Below are 19385 nucleotides of genomic sequence, written 5' to 3' on the forward strand. Positions count from 1 at the left end.
CGTAAAATTCAGAATTTCAAGATGGCAGCTGCAGGAGCATTAACCCAAGCCTGAAGCTTGCCTGAGTGCTGAGCCCTGGGCTGTCTCACATGGTCTTGAAGCCAGTCCTGGCCAGAGAGCTTAGAAATGGATGATGGATTAGCTAATGTGCTTCCCACAAGCCTGGGTCATTGTTTAACCCCAAGTTGGCTGACCTCCCAATGCAGGTGGAGGCAGTCTTTGACTCCACAACACCCTCAGGGCAGAAGAGAAGCACAGTTGGAGTGCATATTCAGCAAAGTTAATGGTGAGGCACTTTGACTAGCAAGTAGAAGCTAAAGAATGCAGAGGACTAGTCTCTGTGTGTTAATGCCAGGAGGTTACCAAACAGAACAAAACAGAAAGGGGCGGGGAACTACAAGTCTCTGCCTGGGAGGCTTTAATGCTAATAGGAACCTAATTTGAACTCAAAGGGATGTGCCCTTTCAGTTGAAGGGATCCTGAGGGGAGGACTGTGAAACTCCTGAGTAATTACTTTCTAAACAGCTTTGCAATTATTCATTTTACTTCACCGCAAGCACAACACTACCAGACTTGAAAACCACGAATAGTGGATTCAGGGATGGTCCACAGAAGTCGTGGAATGATAACAGCAAACACCTACCCAGCATTTATCATGGGCAGAAGCTCTTCTGAGAGCATAACAATAAGCAATTTAATTTCATATTGATTCTATGAAGTGGGCTGCTGCTACTGACTGCAAACATTTCACAGAAAAGGACACTGAGGTACAAAGAACTTGAGTCATTGCCCAAAGTCGCATAGCCAGGAAGTGGCTGAAGTGGAAACCCAACCCCGGGCCCAGAGTCCTTGCACTTAACCTCGAGAGAACCACTTACCCACTCCACTCCCTCCAAAAACTGGTGTCATTGTCTTTAGACTGGCATGTCTTATATTTACCCAGACTGTATTCTCTCTACAGTAGTTCTCTCCTCTTCCACATCCTCTAACCAAAATGCTTACAAAATTGAATGAAAAAAAATTTTTTTTCATGCATTTTTTCCTTTGGCTCTTTCAGAGCTCATTTTTCAGGATAAAATAAATTATCACTTCAAAGCGTAAATTTTTGGCTGTTACAAATGCAACAACCAACTTAACCTCAAGCTCAGTTTATTCTAATTCAGATATTTCCCATCAACATGTTGAAGTATTTTTAATCAGACTGCTCACAGTGAGTAATGAGTTGTGAGTAATCTTCTTCCAATTTCTTCTACATTGTAAATAGCAAACTCTCCTGCCTCATCTCATGGTCAGACCAGGTGCATGGTTCACAGTCAGTGAAGAAAGCTGTTCACATAAGTTCACACATTTTATAACAGCACTACCGTTACAAAATTGCACAATTTTATTACAACCCAACATCCAGTTAACGTATCACGTTCTTCATGAAGTGGATCAAAGCTAAGGGTTGATGACAGATGGTTTAATTGTTCTTCCTTTGTAGTGCTTTCTTACTCTCTCCTCCTCAGTTCTTCAGTGGTGGCAACTTTCTTCAACTTCTAATTTGACAAACACAAACTCTAGACTTATAAAGAATGGAAACTGACCAGGTGAACTCAAAGCAGGAAGATTTCTTACAGTCCATCAATGAGTTATACAAAACCCCAAGACAAGGAAAAGCTCAAGTCAGTAGAGAGGTAAAAAATGAAGACAATGCTGGACCAGAAACAAGATGAAGTTCCTGACTTAAATCATCTATAGTTATGGGCTAGCCCCATCCCTAGAGAAGAAGGATTAGTAAAACATGTCTAGAGAAGACAAAATTTTGCTTACACTATATTCAGGTGCTTCCCTGGTGGCTCAGATGGTAAAGACTCTGTGTGCAATGCAGGAGACCTGGGTTGGATCCCTGGATTGGTAAGATCCCCTGGAGAAGGAAAAGGCAACACATTCCAGTATTCTTGCCTGGTGAATCCCCGTAGACAGAGAAGCCTGGCGGGCTACAGTGCATGGGGTCGCAAAGAGTCAGACACGACTGAGGGACTAACACTTTCACTTTCACACTCAAGTGCAGAAAGAAAAATGTATCCACATTCTTTTGTCTCTTCTTTCCTTCCTTTCTTTCTCCTTCCCTCCCTTCCTTTCCTCCTTCTTTTATTCCTATGAATCTGATCTTCCTTACAAGTCTCCACTCTCCTGGATACAGAGTCGGGTCCTAGAACCTCAATCCAGTCCTCGGGCTTTCTGTGCCAGGTAACACTATCTCTTTTTCATACGTGCACAGTGTTTTAGATTTCTTCCCCTTCTTCCTGCTCTTCTCCACAATGCTGTTTAGTTTTCTGGGAGATGTGGAGGGAGGTGTTGAGAAAGAAGTTTAGACCCTCAGTCAGGTCCTTAAACAATCCTCCTTCCAGTATTTACAGCATTATGCTGTAATATCTCATTTACCTGGGCACTAACATCTTAGTATCTGTAGCTAGAATTGTTGACTGAAGAATGTCGGATCTGTTCTTCTTCATGAAATTGGGGAAGTCTATAGGACCTGGTGGACCACCCTGCTGCCTGGACCCTCACCTTGGCCCTCACTAATGCTAGACTCCTGAGATCCGACTGTAAATGCTTTCCTATCCCTGCTCCCACCTCCAAAGTCACTTTGCCCTTGACACAGCAAACTTGACACTACCCACCCCATCCCTCCTCAGGACATGCATGCATGCATGCGAAGTCGCTTCAGTTGTGTCCGACTCTGTGCGACCCTATGGACTGACTGTAGCCCCCCAGGCTCCGCTGCCCATGGGGATTCTCCAGGCAAGAATACTGGAGTGGATTGTCATGCCCTCCTCCAGGGGAACCTCCTCAGGACAGAGGGGAACAAATACCCGCTGTGACACACGGCAAAGAAACTTAGAAAGCCAGATCAAACGCTCCTTCTCTGCCCAAACACACAGCACAAACACTTTTATTTCAAGTTAGCTTTTTCCCCCAAACTGAGAAAGTCTGGAAGTTGTTCTCCCAGAGTTCAAAATGGCAAGGACAGAAGCATCTGTCTTTGACCTCAATCTGCTTAACATATTGGCCTCATTCTGGCCTGAAACAGGACTCAGAGCACACATCTCCAAGCCTGCTCCTCTCACTTCTAGTTCCTTCCTTCTTATAATCTTTGAGGAACAACATTCTCTGTACTATCACCTGTGCTGTCCACACTGCTTTGAGATTCACAGGTGATCAATTGCTTCTGTATTTTACCATCCTCCCTAGGCATGCCTCAGTGAACAGCCCTGAAATTGTGAAGTGTCAAGAAAGCATGATTTTAAAAGATAAAATTAAAGAGAATTTAAGATTTGCAAAGCATCATCCCTTATTCTATTTACCTGGGTTTACATATTGTTAACTAATAAGTCTGTATATAGTTTGGTCCTCAAACACTAGTTCCTTTTTGTCAAAGTCTCACGTTCCAAAGCCAAATATGTAAATAACTGAAACAAATGAAATCAACCGATCATTCGGTAACTATAAAATAACTATGAAGTAACTGCTTAATATTTCATACACTATCAGAATCATAATGCAATAAAATACAAATATGACTTTGAGATATAGAAACAGAAAAACAAGGAAATGGTGACTCATTAACGAAATAAGGAATATAATAAGAACTTCCTTGACAGAGAGAGGGCAAGAAGTTTACATTTGATTTTAGACATGATCAGTTCAACTTAACACAAAAAAATTAAAATCCATTTCTTAGAAGTACTTGAAGATTATTAAGCTGGAAAGTAACACAATATATTTTACATCTTTTAAAATGATCACTTCCAGATATCTATACTTTCAAAACAAGAACCCAGGAGATTTTGGTAAAGGAGTTTCAACAGACCGTCTTTTGAGACTTCTGGTTCCAACAGACCACCTCTTGAGACTGCTGGTTCTAAATGATGGATGTAACCTTAAGAGTAGATAAGAAGAGTAGGTAAGGATTGAAGAAAGAAGGCAAAGGACAGATTCCCCCACCCCCACCCCCTCCTCCCAAGGGAATAGTAGCATCTGCTGGATGGACAAGGAGCATCTGACAGGAGCATCTGATGGACACGGGAGTTGTTCAGTCACTAAGTCGTGTCTGACTCTTTGTGACCCCAAGGACCATAGCACGCCAGACTTCCCTGACCGTCAAGGGAGAGGAGTTAACAAATGAAAAGTGGAAGAACAGGAAATGTTGTATCATAAAAGCCAAAGAAACAGAGAACTTTCAAGCATAAGAACAGCCAGTAGGGTCAAATGCTTCTATGAGACAAAGACAAGGACAGAAAAATGTACCTCAGACTCAGTAATATGAAGGTCTTCAGTGGAGTAAAAGGCAGGCTGCAACAAGTTGAAGGTAAAGGAAGACCCATGTGGTAAAATGAAACCCACGGATTCAATCCCTGGGTCAGAAAGATCTCCTGGAGGAGGAAATGGCAGCCCACTCCAGTATTCTTGCCTGGGAAATCTCATGTTCCTTGAGGACCAAGAAGATCTTGGCAGGCTACAGTCCAGGGAATTGCAAAGAGCTGGACCCGACTGAGCACAAGACCAGACGAATTAGAATAGTACCAACAGAACTGATGATGTGGTGGGAAAAGCCTAAAATTCACCAAGTTCAAATGCCAGCTACCCAGCACTGAGGGTGGGTGATGCTGGACAAATGAGGTTATCTCAGTGAACCTCAGCTTCCTCAACTGTAAAATGGGTTATCTTGAGGATTACATAAGATGACACATATACAATCTGGCACATTAGAGAAGTTCCATAAACATTTATTCATCCTGTTCTTTGGAAGCCACTAAGTGTTACACAAATTTTAAATGCTATCATTTTCATTTCTCTGATCCAATGCATCACGATGCCTCATTTCCTTGAGATACACATGGAAACACAAATCTCATTTCAAAAAATGTCTGATGCATGATAGCTGTTACGGGCAAAGAAGAGTAAAAAATGCTACAAAAATGTAAAACATACTATATTTTTATAATTATTATTAATACAGTACATTATTATTATACTTTGCTTTGCTTCATTACATTTTTCCTGAACCATGTGGGAAAAAATAACTTCTACAGAGCAATTCAATATTTAAACCAATCAGCTAAGAAATACCCCTATCCATTTCCACCTCCAGTGAGTCAGTTTCCAAGGAGAGAGGGGATTTTTCAATCTCCTGCTGCTGCTTAATCACTTCAGTCATGTCTGACTCTGTGCAACCCTATGGACTGTAGCCTGCCAGGCTACTCTGTCCATGGATTCTTTAGTCAGGAGTACTGGAGTAGGTTGCTATGCCCTCCTCTAGGGGATCTTCCCAACTCAGGGATCGAACCAGCATCTCTTAGGTCTCAAGAATTGACAGGTGGATTCTTTACCACTAGCGCCACCTGGGAAGCCCTTTCAATCTCCAGTTACATCTAATTGATGAGTCAGTTATCACAAAGTCTAAACAATTAGCTTTAAGTCTAATTAGCATAAAGCATCATTCTACCATGCCTGCTTCCAAGTCCTTCTTTCCACAAATATCCTGACAGGGTTCAGAGAGGCCATGTAAGAGAGGGGGTTCAGCACTCCTCCATCATATCTGAAAGATTTACACTATATCTAGATACAGCCCACTTGTCATTAGCAAGTATTTCCAAGCAGAGTCCTTTGGGCAAAATTTATTCGTCAATGTAGTTACAAGTGTCATCACACATGTTCGAATTGCTTTATTACTTGGCAGTTCTGCAAGATCTACATAATTCTGCAAGATCTATAATCGACTGTGTAAATTGTCTACACAGCAGACTCAGGAATGGATGAAACTAATCCCATGAGAAAGCTCTTGCTCTGTATAAAAAAGAAAATAAAGTTTTTATAAGAGCGGGCAAGAACGGGTGATGAAAGTAGTTAACTCTTACTCTAGGTAAAATAATAGAGAAGATGCCAAAGGTAGGCAGTACTGGAAAACTAGCTCTATGTTTGTTACCTCCCCAACTCTACTCTGTGTTTTGCCGGGCTTGGTAAGTACTAGTGTTTGAAATTTGCTTATTTTTAATTAATGAATACTTATGAAGTCCGCTTGTGCTATGCTGCGTTTAGTTGCTCAGCCGTGTCTGACTCTAACTCCATGGACTGTAGCCCACCAGGCTCCTCTGTCCATGGGGATTCTCCAGGCAAGAATACTGGAGTGGGTTGCCATGCCCTCCTCCAGGGCATCTTCCCAACCCAGGAATCAAATTGGGGTCTCCTGCATTGCAGGAGGATTCTTTATCTGCAGAGCTATCAAGGAAGCCCATGAAGTCCCCTTAAGTGTCAGCAAATTTTTAAAACATCAATAACATATTGTACCTCCTGTGTTTCTTCTCAAGGTGATCATTCAAAATCTCAGCCCTGGTCACACATTTGAATGACCCAGCAAAATTTTAAAAATACTGATGCAAGACGACCCCAGGGGCACAGTGGATAAGAATCCACCTGCCAATGCAGAGGACATGGGTTCAATCCCTGGCCCAGGAAGATTCCACATGTCATGGAACAACTAAGCCTGTGTGCCACAACTCCTGAGCCTGTGCTGTCAGCAAGAGAAGCCACTGCAATGAGAAGTCCAAGCACCGCAATGAAGAGTAGCCCCCTCTCGCCACAACTAGAGAAAGCCCAAGCAAAGCAACAAAGACCTAACACAGCCAAAAATAAATAAAATTTTTTAAAATGTTGATTCAGGATCCCATCCTGGATCAATTATTAGTATCAGATGACAGTGGGCTGCCATCAGTGTTTATTCACAGGTCCCCCAAGTCATTCTCTTGTGCAACCAGTGTTTTAAAAGCAACTGTGATATCCCCCTTCTCCAGTACTTCCAAAATAGCCTGCCCTTTTCACAGGTTCTGAAGAATGTGAAAATGAGGGGAAAAAATTCTTTCTGATGGGTTGGAGCAAGTAGTTCCATCTTAGAATCTACCTTGAAGACAGGTGTGCTTCTTAGATAAAGACACCATGTCCTTCTGGAAGATATTGGAAAGGCCTTAGGGAATGTACCTGGATTCTTCAAAATGACTCACTTCACTTATAAAAAGATGTCAGTTTGTATATGCATTTTAAGATCTGTCCATGTGGAAATACCACACAGTTCATCCTCAGAGGGCAACAGCTATGTCTGTAACTGTTTCTAGTCAGAGCAATTCTTTTACTAATTTTGAGTTTCTGCCTCTGTAAGAATTATCCACAGACCCTTTTTCCCCGAATTACACAGTCCCACATGATCCCTCCCAAAGTCTCCGAAAATGAGAACCACTGGAGTAGTCTGTTTTTTGGGTTTTTGTTTTCAACACATCTCAGCTATTTAGCAGTCACGGGCTCCTCGCTTGAATATACAATTGATAAATACACTCTTGGCCAAAAACAGTAGGCCCCAAGTTACGAAATGACTCTCCTTTGATTGGACTTTGGCACCCAGGAAGCCCAATTCTAAAGATAATCCTGAGCAAAACCAAACAACAATTGTTCCCCAGTCCTTTGCAAATAAGTGTCTTCCAGGAACTGTCTGGCCATTCCACTCCGGGAGCTGTCTCCCTAGTGAAAATGTCTGCCGGCCAGAGGTTCGCCTTTGTAATATGCATTCTAGAAATAAGTCTCCTGAGAGCGGGGCCCACTCCCAGGTGAGTCATTTTCTCTCTCTCTCTGGAATTTCCCTGCGGGCTTTGCCATTTCAGGGTCTGCTTCTATAGCAGCAAAGCAGGTAAAACTTTTTCACTCACATTAAGATATGGAACCAGAGAATCTAAACTTTGAAAAAGAATGAGAAAAAGCTCAGGTATGTCTTTCAGAGTTTTTTCAGGAAACCTGCTGCCGTTTCCAGGGATTTCTTTTAAACAAGTTACTCAAATGTTAAGGCTGAGATATTCTTCAAATACTGGACTTAAGAAGCAAAGCTGTTTTTTACTAGGATATAATAAACCTGGGTTTATCAGTTTCTAGGGGGCTTCCCTGGTGGCTCAGTGGTAAAGAATCCGCCTGCAATGCAGGAAATGCAGGTTTGAGCCCTGGGTTGGGAAAACCCCCTGGAGGAGGGCATGGCAACCCACTCCAGTATCCTTGCCTGGAGAATTCCATGGACAGAGGAGCCTGGTGGTCTAGTTCACTGGGTCGCAAACGACTAGCACATACACATGCATCAGTATCTAGGGTCTGAGAAGTTATGTAAGGAAATAAATCTCTCCCTCACTCTGCCTCCACATCTAACACTCTCAGTAAGTGGCTACATCCTGCCTTTGCCTCCACACCAGGCAGAGGTTGGCCATTTTTCTTCTCTTCCTTGACATCCCAAGAGGTATCCAGAGGCACACATTTTGTCCTTAGGTTTAGGGGAGTGTTTTCTTCCATTCAGGAAGAATCACCATGGTGCAGACCTGTAGGCCAGGCTTCCAGCAAAGACACTTTTCTCTTCTTTTGCTCTGATCCTAATTGGGAACAGGAAGCCCATTCCAAACCAATCCAGGAAATAAACCAACCAAACAAGATGTGCTTATTAACTACCTACGCTGTAATTCAGAATGGTTAGAGAACGCACAGTCCTGTGTCGTCTGATACAGCACGATCCCATCTGGTGACAGTATTAAAATATCCCACCCTTTGACAATACAGCCTGGGGAAATCAACTACACTGTCCCTCTGCCCAATGTGACTGTGACCTGTATTCAATTTCCCTTCAGTCATATGACTCAGTGGTGGTGTTCAGTTGCTCAGTCATGTCCAACTTTTTGCCGTCCCGTGAACTGTAGCCCACCAGACTCCTCTCTCCATGCGATTCTCCAGACAAGGATACTGGAGTGGGTTGCCAGTTCCTTCTCCAGGGGATCTTCCTGACCCTGGAGGGATCTAACTCAGGTCTCCTGCATTGGCAAGTGGATTCTTTACCACTGAACCACCTGGGAAGCCCATTTGACTCTCAGGTTCACCAACTTCCATGTGGGTGCTGGTGCCCATCTCAAGCACATCACTGCCTGCCTCCCAGTTGGCGTGGAGGCTACCATTCTGTCTGGGCCCCATCAGACATGCAGTGTTTGCTCACATGGCTGCATCATCCAGGAGGGGATGCAGACACGCTACACAGACCAGCCCGGGCTTGGGTGAAGTGCTTCACCAGGCTTTCCTTCATCCCATCATTACCTCTTCCCATATTATCTAAGAAGAATTATTTGCATTTACTGGGCATCAGGTACAAAGGAGTTTGGAGAAGGCAGTTACTGAAAGTTGTTTTAGCTCTCTTGTACTGACCCTTTCTTAAGTTAAAAAATAATTTAAACAACCCACATTCCTTGATCGTGACTCCTGCTGATCAAGAATGAGAGGCCGCTGGGAAGGCTTCCATGGCTTTGAAGTTGGGATCCCGTAGGTTCTGGTCATGCCCCGCAGTTTCAGAGAGGACCAGAAAGGCCCCTTGGCTGCCCCCCAGCTCTGAGCAGCTGCACCACTCGCTGGGGTTGGCCTGCAGTCACTCTCATTGCCATGCCCTCAGGAGGCTGGTAAGGCTGCCCCGTTCCGAACACTGTGCTCAGCCCTTTGATACAGGGTTGAAGTCAAACAGAGTGTTCAGACTGGTCATGGAGTGAGACACATAGTTCAGCCAAAGAAATGAATTTTGCAAGCAACTTTAAAGTACAAATTTGATCAGAACAGAGCAATCTTCTGGAGCCAGACTTTTCAAGCTCAAGTTGAGGTGCCATTACTTACTTACTAACCATATAACTCTGGCCAACCTTTCTGAACTGCTACTCAACCTCTGCATACCTTGGTTCCTTCATCTGTAAGACGATGTGTGTGTGTGTGTGCACGCGCACACACGTGTGTGCTTAGTTATTCAGTCATGTCCGACTCTGCAACCGCATGGACTGTAGCCTGCCAGGATCCTCTGTCCATGGGGGTTTTCCAGGCAAGAATATTGGAGTGGGTTGCCATGCCGTCCTCCAGGGGATCTTCCTGACCCAGGGACCGAACTGCATCTCTTATGTCTCCTGCATTGGCAGGCAGGTTCTTTACCACTAGCACCACCTGGGAAGCCCCAGTGAAAATAATGGTTCTTATCTAATAAGGTTCGATGTAGACATTAAATCTTTATACCTATAATTGACTTACAATATCTGTGCCCAGCATGCTGTAAGAACTCAATAAATGTGAAGTGTTCCTTCAAGTAATAACCTTGGTATTCCTTTCACTTCAATATGCTTTCTGGTTTAGGAGAGGAGGGGAGGGACTTCAGCCTTCAGGGGAGAGACACTGCAAGCGAAGCAGTCTCTGAAGTGATTGCTATTGCAACTGGTGAACCACTGGGGATTTTCAGTGATCATTTGTTTGCAAACAAAATCGTGCCTATGAGACTAGGTCATGGCACATCATCTCTTGTGACTCCCAAGGTAGACTAGAAATATTAAAAAACAAACAAACAAAAAAAAACCCTGTACAATAGTATAACAGCTCATAATGTAGGTTCCAGAGCCAGGCAGCTTGAGTTTGAGGTTCACAGTTTACTAGCTATGTGACCCTCGGCAAATTCCTTAACTTCTCTAAACCTGTTCCTAGCACCTGCACAAGGGAAATTACAACGTGACCTGTGAGAAAGCCAAGATAACAAATGCAATGTGCCTAGCACAGTGACCAGCACGCAGTGAGTGTGCTATGAGTATAAATAGCTATTGTTAGTTTCTTCCTTTTCATTTGTAAAAAACAAAATATTTACATGGTTCAAAGAGCAAATGGAGAAGGAAATGGCAACCCACTCCACTATTCTTGCCTAGAGAATCCCTTGGACACAGGAGCCTGGTGGGCTGCTGTCCACGGGGTCGCACAGAGTCGGACACGACTGAAGTGACTTAGCAGCAGCAGCAGCAGCAAAGATCAAAAAATTAACAAATAAACACTGAAAAGTGTTGACTTTTCATGAGATTTGTGTTACATGTAAAGTACTTAGAACACACCCTGCCTCACCTCACATTTTCCCAACAGGCAAACACCTTTTTAGTTTCCTGTTTGTGCTTCCAGTACGTCTTTGCATGGATTAAAGCATAGAACCAACTATAATCTTACTCTCTCCCTTTCTTTCATAAAAGGTATTATATCATATACACTATCTTGTACTTTGCTTTTCTTCTTTTTCATTTTGCAATATATCCTGGAGACTTTTCTGTGTCAGTCGAAAGGAACTTCCTCCTCTCACAAATGATTAATTTTCCATTGTATGGATATACAGTTCAGAGAACTTGTATATTATTGACCAATACTTGGGTTGTTTCCAACTTTGTATTATTAATATAAGCTGTGTTGCAATGAATATCCTTATTCATATAGCATTTTGAAAATGGATAATTGTACCTGAGGATTAATTCCCAGAAGTGGTATTAATATATCACTGGGTCAAAAGGTTTTGCTTCAAGATTTTGTTGAAATTGCCACACAGTCCCATGGGTAGGTATTATTTTGCACTTTTGTCAGCTGAGTACTTGTTTTTCTGAAGCTTTGCTCTAGGCCAAGTTTTATATTTGCAGAACTCATAGGCAAAAAAAAAAAATAGTATCTTTGAATAGAATTAATTTGTCTTTCTCTTCATCAGGCTATACATCTTTCCATATGTTTAAGGCTATATGTATGGATTGTTTCATTTTGCATGAACTATCTATATTCTTTGCCCATTTTTCAGTTGAGTCTCTTAGAGATTTCTATGATGACTTTATATATTAGTTATCCTTTATCTCTTGTATGAATAATAAACATCTTTCCTAGTTTTGTCATTCATCTTTTGGCTGTTTATGTGGCATGTTTCTAGTTGTCATATTTACTTTATTCTTCATTTTTCTAACAGTTAAGAAATTCTAGACTGGGAGTTAGGAATCCAGAGGGTAGCTGGGTATGGCACTTCTGGAGATAAATTGCCTGGGTTTGAATCCCAGCTCTGCCACCAAGAAGCTGCTGTGTAACCTGAGAAAAATTACTCATTGTTACTGTGGCTTAGTTTGCCATCTTTCAAGTATGATGATACTAGTAGAAGATATCTCACAAGGCTGATGTAAAAATTAAATGAGATAATGAATGTAAAACTTAGAAGAGACTCTGACATAAACTAAGCACTCATAAAAGTTAGCAATTATCATTCAATTTATTTTAAAACTTAGCAATCTGGAAAAATATCCAAACACTCATTAATAGAAAATTTAGGCCTAACTATTAAATTGAAAATATCCAGGGAATTTCCTTGTCATCCAGTGGTTAGGAGTTATTGCTTTCACTGCAGGGGTTGTGGGATTAATTCCTGGTTGGGTCACTAAGATCCCATAGACCATGCAGCACAGCCAAAAAAAATTAAGTGGAAAATATCCAAAATCTCCTTGTTTGGTTGTATCTATCTGTGTTTTTAATATCCATATTTAATACAAGTTAGTAGATATTTATTTATGAATGATTCTTGGCCAAGTATGGTCTTTTATTTATTCACCCATTTAACACAGGAGATATTTTTTGAGTTTGCAACGTGGGCCAGGTGTTGCTTTGGGAGATATAGTGTAATACAGAGCCAGTTACTGAGGTCTCTGCCCTCAGTGAGGTTACAGTCTAGTGAGGAATATCAACAAGTAAATGGCAAGAGCCATTCAGCCAAATTCTCTGAGGCCCACAATGCTAAAGGCGACAGGTTCCTTGCACCTAACCGGTCACTTGTACACTGGCTTCATCAGCTCCAGCCTCACTAAAAACTGCTCCTTTAATTCTGCCCCCTCTTCGACATCAATAGTATCTCCCTTTGTACAAAATCATCCCCATGAGCTTTCAGACATATTGTAACATTTCCTTTAAATGTTGTCTCAGTCCTCAGCCTTATTCCAGAGACAGCCACTCACTTCCAGCCTCATGGTGAGAAATGTCATCTAACCTATATTCTGACAACTCTCAAGTTTATGTTTAGGGTACAGATCTCTTTCCTGAGCCCAATGTCCAATTACTTAGTCAACATCTCTCCTTGAAAATATCACAAGCATCCCAAACTAAACATGTCTAGAACAGACTTAATGGTTTCTCCACCCATCCCCACCCAACCTGCACCACTACTCACCGAGTCGTGTTGTCTGTGCTCCGTGATCTCAGTCACTCAGTCATGTTCTACTCTTTGTGACCTCATGGACTATAGCCCACCAGGCTCCTCTGTCCAAGGAATTTTCCAGGCAGGAATATTGAAAAGGGCTGCCATTTCCTACTCCAAGGGATCTTCCCAACCCAGGGATCGAACTTTCATCTCTTGTGTCTCCTGCATTGGCAGGTAGAGTCTTTACCTTTGTGCCACCTGGGAAGCCCTACTCACCGAGTTACTAAGTCAAAACCTGGGAACCATACTTGATTCCTCTATTAGTGTCATTGCTACATGCAATGTAACTGCAATTCTGGTTGGTATTACCTTTAAAATATGCCTCAAGTCTGCCCACTTCTCGCTGTCTCTACTGTGACCACATTAGCCCAAATCACTATCCTTTCTACCCTGCATCCACTCTTGTTCACTCTGTAATAGTCAATTACCCATCCAACAACCAGGGGAATCTTTTGAAAACACAAATTTGAATGTTGCTACTGTTTTCATATTCCTCTAAGGACTCCCATCAAGCTGAGGATCAAATCCAACTTCCTCGTCACAGCCAACAAGCCATGAGCTTCTGCTTCTCCAGATGCATCCCACTCTCCTTTGTGGTCACTCTGCCCCCATTTGCTGTACCTCCAACATACCATCTCAGGCCCCTTGCACTTACTCCTTTAGCGTAGAACACTCTTCTTCCAGACCATCACGTACCTTCTCTCTGAATTCATTCAGGTCTTTAAACAAATAGCATCTCCTGTTCTTGTCATTTTTTTCTTTACTGTGTAACAAATCATTACAAAACAGGAGCTTTAAACCATACCAATTATTTCTTTGACTCGAATTTGGGGTTGGATTGGCTCAGTTGAGTGGTTGTCGTGGATCTCTCATATGGATGTAGGCAAATGTGGTTGGGTCTGGGGTCATCATGACAACTTCACTCACATTTGTCACTTGAGCTGGGAAGACCCAAACAGCTGGGGGACTGTAGCAATTGATTCTCCTTAGGAATCTCTTGTGTGTGTGTGTGTGTGTGTGTGTGTGTGTACGCACATGCGTGTGTACTTTCCACATGGTGGGCTTAGGATAACTGGCTTCATACATATTGGTAAAAAGGCTCCCAGGCCAGTGTCTTTAGATAAACCAGCAGACCTTGCATGGGCTTCTCTAACCTAGCCTTAAAAGTCACGCAGGCTCATTTCCCCTGTGTTCTACTCATCAAAGGCATTGACAAAGACACCACCAGCTTCAAAAGGGGTCACATAGATCCCATCTTTGATAGTCTTAACATGAAAAAATTTGTGAATGTATTTGTAAAGCACCACCACGGACAGAGGAGCCTGGTGGGCTACAGTCCACGGGGTCACAAAGAGTCAGACATGACTGAGTGACTGACACCTTCTCTGAGAGGGCTCAATCACCACCCTCTACAAGAAACCCCCACCTCCACTCCAGCCTATGGCACTTTTTGTCCTCTTACCCTGGTTTCTTTTCCTTCACAGCTCACATCTCTTAACTGATATTGCATGTTGCATTTTTAGTATACTCTTTTATTGTATCTCACCCACTGGAACATAGGCTCCATGATGGTCAAGACGTTATCTTGTGGCCCCAGTCACCAGGACAATTCATGACACAGAGCAGATCCTCCATAAATATTACTGAATGTTGGCTCATTGGGAGTACATGAGAGAAAACTCTTAACTAAGACTTGGGAAACCAGGAGATGACCTGAAATTTTAGAGTAGTGACCACTGCTGTTACATTTTTTCTTCGTCCTGATGAACTGTAGGAACTAAACAAGCTGGAGGATCCATGGGTTAAGAATGCAGTCCTGTTAGTTTATATTTCTTCACTCAAAGGAACCACATTGTCTTATTTATTGACAAAAGGATTCCTCGCTACAGCAGGTGTTTTCCTGCCTGGGCCCACCACAAAGTGTCCTGGGGTGTGAACTACTCTCCTGAGGTTTTCGTTTTCTGAATCTGGTAACCTCTCTTCATGGCAGGGAGATGCGACCGGGTGTACATCAGTGTCTGTTCATTTAATGCATTTCTGGTCCAGATTTAGACCCCCTGCCAAGTTGATGTACATCTCTTTGATCTAGGAAATGTCTTTCAAGCTGAGATTGAAGCACTTGGAAGTAGACTTTACTTGATAAACAGATTTCATCTAAGAATCCAGAAAGTGCATTATAAATACCTCTCCACTCAGCCTAATAGCTCAGCAGGGTGAAAGGCAGGTGGTAGGCTTTGCACAGACACAGTCTTTGTACTACAAAAGATTGTCTGTCTAGTGAGTTAAAGGGTCTGGGGAGGGGGTACTGGGCACAAAAGGATCTATCCAAGATTACTCATCTTCTTTCTTAATATTTATAGAGTGCTTTCATTTCAATAACACATTCCTCTTGCATAATCTGTTATTTCCTCCTAATAATTCCCTCAAGCCCTACTTTTATTTTGCCTCTAAATATCCAGGTAACTGGTGCAGTGAAGGCAAAACATTCATGTGTTCACACATTTTTTAGTAATTTTCAGTTTTGTTTAATTTGACAACATTTATATTGGGTTGGCCAAAAAGTTCATTTGGGTGTGAACTTCATGGCTAACCTGAATATAAGCTTTAAAAATACATCCAGGCAAGAACTAGACTGCCTAATTGCTGACCTTTACATGGAGCTGCTATATTTAAAAAATAAATATATTTTTATTAACTTAATGCGTCTCTAAATGTCTAACAATCACCAGACTATTACACCCATAAATTGTGGAATAAGATATGATTCTTTAGATTATTTCAAAGAGGATTTTAGGTGGGGAGAAAAGATAGCCTAAGGGAGGAAGTAAAAGTGTAGTTGTGGCTCAGTGGTAAAGAATACATTTGCCAATGCAGGAGATGAGGGTTAGATCCCTGGGTGGGGAAAATCCTCTGAAGAAGGAAATGGCAACCCACTCCAGTATTCTTGCCTGGAGAATCCCACAGACAGAGAAGCCTGGCGAGCTATAGTCCATGGGTTCACAAAAGAGCTGGACATGACTTAGCGATTAAATAACAGCAAGAGAGAGTGGCGAGACAGAGATTCTTAACCCAGTTCTGCTACTAATTGTCAAACTTTGAATAAGCAGAATAATTTTCTGTTTTTAGTTTCCTGTCTGTAAAATATAACTGATAACACCTTAGAATTTACCCTCAGTGGTAAAATAAAGGTTTTTTGAGAAAATAAGCTTTGGAAATTGTCTAGAAAAAGTAGTGGAAAACATGTCTTTTTAATTAAAAAACTTTTATTGAGTGTTATGGGCTAAACTGTGTCCCTTCAAAATTTATATGTTGAAATTCTAACTCCCAGTACCTCAGAATGTGACTGCACTGGGGGTCGTTAGGGCAGACCCTAATCCATTATAACTGGTGTCCTTATAAGAAGAGTGACTGTGAACACACAAAGGTACCAAGGAAAGATCAAATGAAGACACAGGAAGAAGACTTTCACCTACAAAGCAAGGAGAATTCAACACTGCAGACACCTGTACATTTCTGTTGTTTAAGCCTGTGTACTTTGCTATGGTGGTCCTAGCAAACTAAAAAATACACTGAGCCTGATATTTAGAGGGGTGTAAGTCCTTCCAAGGCAAGAGTGGCATCTGTGAAGACCTACCTATGGGACCAGGTTGGATCATTCAGAGGATGAATTGAAATCACGGTCTAAGAGGGCAATAAAAGATCAAAGGCAAAGATCTGGTGCTCTGTTCTAAGTCCAAGTGTGAGTCAATTAGTGTGCGCATTGTTAATGTGGGACTACTCTTAATGTGAAGGATGTTAGAGCAACGTCTATAGCCAATGCCAGTATCACGGGGGCAGGGTCCTAGTCACTGATGTGTGACATCACGAACAGTCTTTCTGGCTGGTCCCCGGTACTGACTGCACTCTAGGCTTGCCAAACAAAGGACTGTAAGTCACTCCACAGGATTTGCAGTGAGTTTTACCTTCCATTCATAATCCCAAAGTCTGTACCATACTCTCTGACCTAGTTATTCTTTGAAGCTGGTCTCAATGGCAGGTGAGAAAGATTAAGGTGTCATGTTGTTCAGTCTCCCAGTTGTGTCTGACTCTTTGTGTCCCGTGGATTGCAACATGCCAGTCCTCCCTGTCCCTCACCATCCCCTGAAGTTGGCCCAAGTTGATGTCCATTTTATCCATTTTGCCACCCAGCCATCTCATCCTCTGATGCCCTCTTCTCCTTCTGCCCTCAGTCTTTCCCAGCATCAGGGATTTTTCCAACGAGTCAGCTATTCGCATCTGATGACCAAAATACTGGAGCTTCAGCTTCAGCATCATCCCTTCCAGCAAGTATTCAGGGTTGATTTCCCTTAAGATTGACTGGTTTGGTCTCCTTTCTGTCCAAGGGACTTTCAGGAGTCTTCTCCAGCACCGCAGTTGGAAGGTATCAATTCTTTGGTGCTTTGCCTTCTTTACGGCACAGCTCTCACAACCATACATGACCACTGGGAAGACCAGAGCCTTGACTACATGGACCTTTGTCAGCAGAGTAATGTCTCTGTTTTTCAACACACTGTCTAGGTTTGTCATCGCTTTCCTGTCAAGAAGCAATAGTCTTTTGATTTCGTGGCTACAGTCACCATCCGCAGTGATTTTAGAGCCCGAGAAGAAGAAATTTGTCACAGCTTCCACCTTCTCGCCTTCTATTTGCCATGAAGTAATAGGGCTGGATGCCAAGATCTTAGTTTTTTCAATATTTAGCTTTAAACCGACTGCTTCACTCTCCTCCTTCACCCTCATCAGGAGGCAATTTAGTTCCTCTTCACTTTCTACCATTAGAATGGTAGCATCCACATATCTGAGGTTGTTGATATTTCTCCCGCTTATCTTGTTTGCAGCTTGTAATTCATCCAGCCCAGCATTTCTCATGATGTGCTCAAAATATTGGTTAAACCAACAGGGTGACAGCAGACAGCCCTGTCGTACTCCTTTCTCAATCTTGAACCAATCAGTTGTTCCACCCAGGGTTCTAACTGTTGCTTCTTGACCCGCATACAGGTTTCTCAGGAGACAGGTAAAATAGTCTGGTATTCCCATCTCTTTAAGAGCTTTCCACCATTTGTTATGATCCACATAGTCAAAAATTTTAGCATAGTGGATGAAGAAGAAATGGATGTTTTTCTGGAATTCCCTTGCTTTCTCTATGATCCAGCAAATGTTGGCAACTTGATCTCTGGTTCCTCTGCCTTTTTTAAACCCAGTTTGGACCTCTGGAAGTTCTTGGTTCACATAACGCTGAAATCTAGCATTCCAGATTTTAAGCAAGATCTTACTAGCACGGAAGAAGAGTGCAATTGTCCAATAGTTAGAACATTCTTTAGTACTACCCTTCTTTGAATTGGGATGAGGATTAAACATTTCCAGTACAGTGGCCACTGCTGGGTCTTTCAGATTTACTGACATATTGGGTGCATAATGTGTCATACCACTGGTATATTTAGGGTGTTATTTCTAAAACCAAAGAATTAATCTCTTCAGGGAAGACACTGAAACAAAATGCTAACATGATATTCTAAAAAGTGATAAGTACAAAAAAGACAGGAACAAATAATCCAGTTGAAGGCAGCAGGTCTAACTAATACTAGAAAAGCTAGATTTGTAGATTACAAAGATCCATAAGTACATTAGTAGGTAAAGCCTAGAATAATTCCTGAAACAGGTGATAAACCAGTGCAGTGACTCAGGTCAGTGGTGATCTCAAGCTTGGCTTATGCAATGTAATGGACACCCCCTTACACCCCAGATTTCACAGATATCCACCAGATGGTGCCAAGCTGTTTTTCTCAACTTCATGTGAATATGAGAATAACCTGGGATACTTTTAAAAAACATTGGTGCCAAAAAAAAAATTGGTGCCTGAAGCCCACCCTTAGAAAGGATGCCTTTCTAAGGCATCCTTAGAAAGGAAGCCCATCCTTAGAAATTGATGCCTTAATTAAGCCTTAATTAATGTGGAATGGGGGATTATAATTTTACAATTCCTATTTTCACTATTGGAGGATTATGATATGCAATCAGTAGTGAGACCTTCCTGTTTCTCTAAGTCATAAATGTGCATCCACCATTGACTCTTGATTAAGGCTGGATTTAGTTTAATGGAAAAGTTCTAGCAGAGAATTTTTCAGCCACATGGTCTTAGATAGATGTAAATATTCAAACTTCCATGAAATCAGGTTCTTTAAGGAGTTTTGGCAGCTTGTCTTAAATGTTTTTACCCTGTGCTTTTAGAAGACTGAAGTTT

At 42.1% G+C, this 19385-nt stretch overlaps 1 protein-coding gene across 1 annotated transcript in view; it reads left to right on the top strand.

Moving 5' to 3' along the window:
- Positions 1–7496: 7496 nt before the first annotated feature.
- C9 (complement C9) overlaps positions 7497–19385 on the top strand; it is a 63149-nt gene continuing 51260 nt past the window's right edge. Inside the window, exon 1 of the mRNA XM_043489093.1 lies at positions 7497–7640. Coding sequence (XP_043345028.1) covers positions 7564–7640 — 77 coding nt within the window. The 5' untranslated portion in view covers positions 7497–7563. The remainder of the gene's footprint in view (positions 7641–19385) is intronic.

Source organism: Cervus canadensis, chromosome 16 (genome assembly GCF_019320065.1).
Source record: "Cervus canadensis isolate Bull #8, Minnesota chromosome 16, ASM1932006v1, whole genome shotgun sequence".
Classification (NCBI taxonomy): Eukaryota; Metazoa; Chordata; class Mammalia; order Artiodactyla; family Cervidae; genus Cervus; species Cervus canadensis.